Source organism: Tupaia chinensis, unplaced genomic scaffold (genome assembly GCF_000334495.1).
Source record: "Tupaia chinensis unplaced genomic scaffold, TupChi_1.0 Scaffold144110_1, whole genome shotgun sequence".
Classification (NCBI taxonomy): Eukaryota; Metazoa; Chordata; class Mammalia; order Scandentia; family Tupaiidae; genus Tupaia; species Tupaia belangeri.
Window position 1 is genome coordinate 29,853 of NW_006203965.1, and position 2,380 is coordinate 32,232.

At 36.8% G+C, this 2,380-nt stretch overlaps 1 protein-coding gene across 1 annotated transcript; it reads left to right on the forward strand.

Moving 5' to 3' along the window:
- Positions 1-277: 277 nt before the first annotated feature.
- LOC102489760 (olfactory receptor 52Z1) lies at positions 278-1,234 on the forward strand. The gene has a single exon (XM_006165947.1). It carries the CDS (start codon positions 278-280, stop codon positions 1,232-1,234), a length of 957 nt encoding a protein of 318 aa, XP_006166009.1.
- The last annotated feature ends 1,146 nt before the right edge of the window (positions 1,235-2,380 follow it).

Below are 2,380 nucleotides of genomic sequence, written 5' to 3' on the forward strand. Positions count from 1 at the left end.
TTTCCAGTGACCCAATATTATTGCCAATAGTATTAGCTCTACAATTCTGTGGTAATGTTTATGTCAATGAAGTTTATCTGAGATATTATTCTTTAATCATCAGTGATAACTGATTATTTCTTAAGACAACGCATTTACTTCAATGCCAATGTTTGTACTCAATGTGAAAACTAACACTGGTTTTTCATGGATTTTCTTTCTTCCTCTTTTTCTCTCTGGCTTTTTAAAAATTTCCTTTTACCATCCCAGAGTCCAGTATCAGAAGTCAGAATAAAAGATGACAACCTCTTCAAATCACACCAACCTCAGAGACATCTGGTACACCATGGTAGGGATCCCAGGAATGGAAGATGCACACGTGTGGATCTCCATCCCCATCTGCTGCATGTACATAGTGGCTGTTGCAGGCAACACCTTCTTATTATTCCTGGTCCTCACTGAGAGCAGTCTCCATGAGCCCATGTACCTTTTCCTCTCCATGTTGGCCCTGGCAGATGTCCTTTTCTCCACAGTTGCAACACCAAAGATGCTAGCGATCTTCTGGTTCCAAGCTGGGGGTATTTCTTTTGGTAGCTGTGTGACTCAGATGTTTTTCCTCCACTTCATCTTTGTGACAGAGTCTGCCATATTGGTGGCCATGGCCTTTGATCGTTATGTGGCCATCTGTTATCCACTAAGATACATTACCATTTTAACGCCTTCGGTTATTGGGAAAATAGGCATTGCTTCTATAACTAGGGGTTTCATCATGTGCTTTCCCTTGATTTTTTTGGTTTACCGCCTTAATTATTGTGGGAGGAACATTATTCATCACTCGTATTGTGAACATATGGGCATTGCCAGGCTGGCATGTGATAATATCAAGATTAACATCTATTATGGAATAATTGTGGTCCTACTTTACACATGCCTAGATGTACTGCTTATCACAATCTCCTATACATTTATACTTTGTGCTGTGTTTAAAATTCCTTCCCGAGATGCTCGAATGAAGGCTCTGGGTACTTGTGGTTCCCATGTCTGTGTCATACTTCTTTTCTATACACCGGCTTTCTTTTCCGCCCTTGCTCACCGATTTGGGGGTCACAATATACCCGTATATATACATATCCTCCTTGCTAATCTTTACGTGGTGGTACCTCCTTCTCTTAACCCCATAATTTATGGGATTAAAACCAAGCAAATTCAGGAGAAGATTATCCAAGTCTTTTTTCCAAACAAGACAATTTGTTGATGCAGACTGACCTTTTTAGGTTTGTTTGTTTTTTATTTTCCCCTATGTAGCTTCATAAGTGAAGAATACCTAAAGTTATAATGGACATCTTGTATCATGCCTACATTAGGTAGGGCAATGACACAACATTTTTCAGTAAATGAGAAGACATTAAAATTTTACTATGCATGCTATTTTTGTTCAGGTCAGTAAGAGATCAAGGACTCATTATTTTGTTTGTAATAATCAGCTTTGTTACAATAGGCTAAAACCATAGTAGTTAAATAGTCAATTCCAATTTTATACTGACACAAAAAATGAGGAGCTAAAGACATAGCTTATCCTAATACAGTAAACAAATGAAAAGCAAAATTCCCAAATCAACCCAACACATTTTCAGCCCATTTTCTGTCTTACTTCTGTAGTTCAAAAACAATAGTACTCATATGGCTATCATTATGATCTAGTAACTGAATATTTAGGATCTGAGTTCAAGTTTTGAATTCCAGATTGAACATGTTAATAACCTTTGCTTTTGCTTGGACTTCTGTGCCATTAATCTTTGTAACAGGTATAAAATACACATCTTAAGAGGTTTTCAAAAGGATTAAAATGTGCTCAGGATGGATATAGAATATATACATCTTTACTTGACAGTTAGATGTTGTAATATAAAATAAAAGAAGAACAAGCAAGAAAGAAAAACCAATCTAAAACGAATACAGGGGCTAGTAGGCTGGTGTAGTGGTTAAGGTGCTGGAGTCACACATGGGTGACTATAGCTTGAATTCTGGATTCAGCAGCTTGAAAATCAAGCCAGGCATGTGTATATACATGCCCAAAATCCCAAGAGAAGAATGAAGGAGAGAAGACTGCAGCATGGTTTTCCCCCTTAGGGGTGATTTCTCACTTTCTCTAATTCTATTTCTCTCTGTCTTTCTCTAGTGAGTCCACACACCTATGGGGGGGGGGACACTAAAATAAATATATGAATAAATAGAATAATACAATGCATTTATTAAAGAATAAGTTACAAGAAAGTGATCACATGGAAATAAACTGAAAATATTTTGAAGAGAAATAGGAGTGGGAAAAATGATACATATCATGTGACTTCAAGTATACAGATTTACACACATTCATATATGAAAACATATATATATGTGT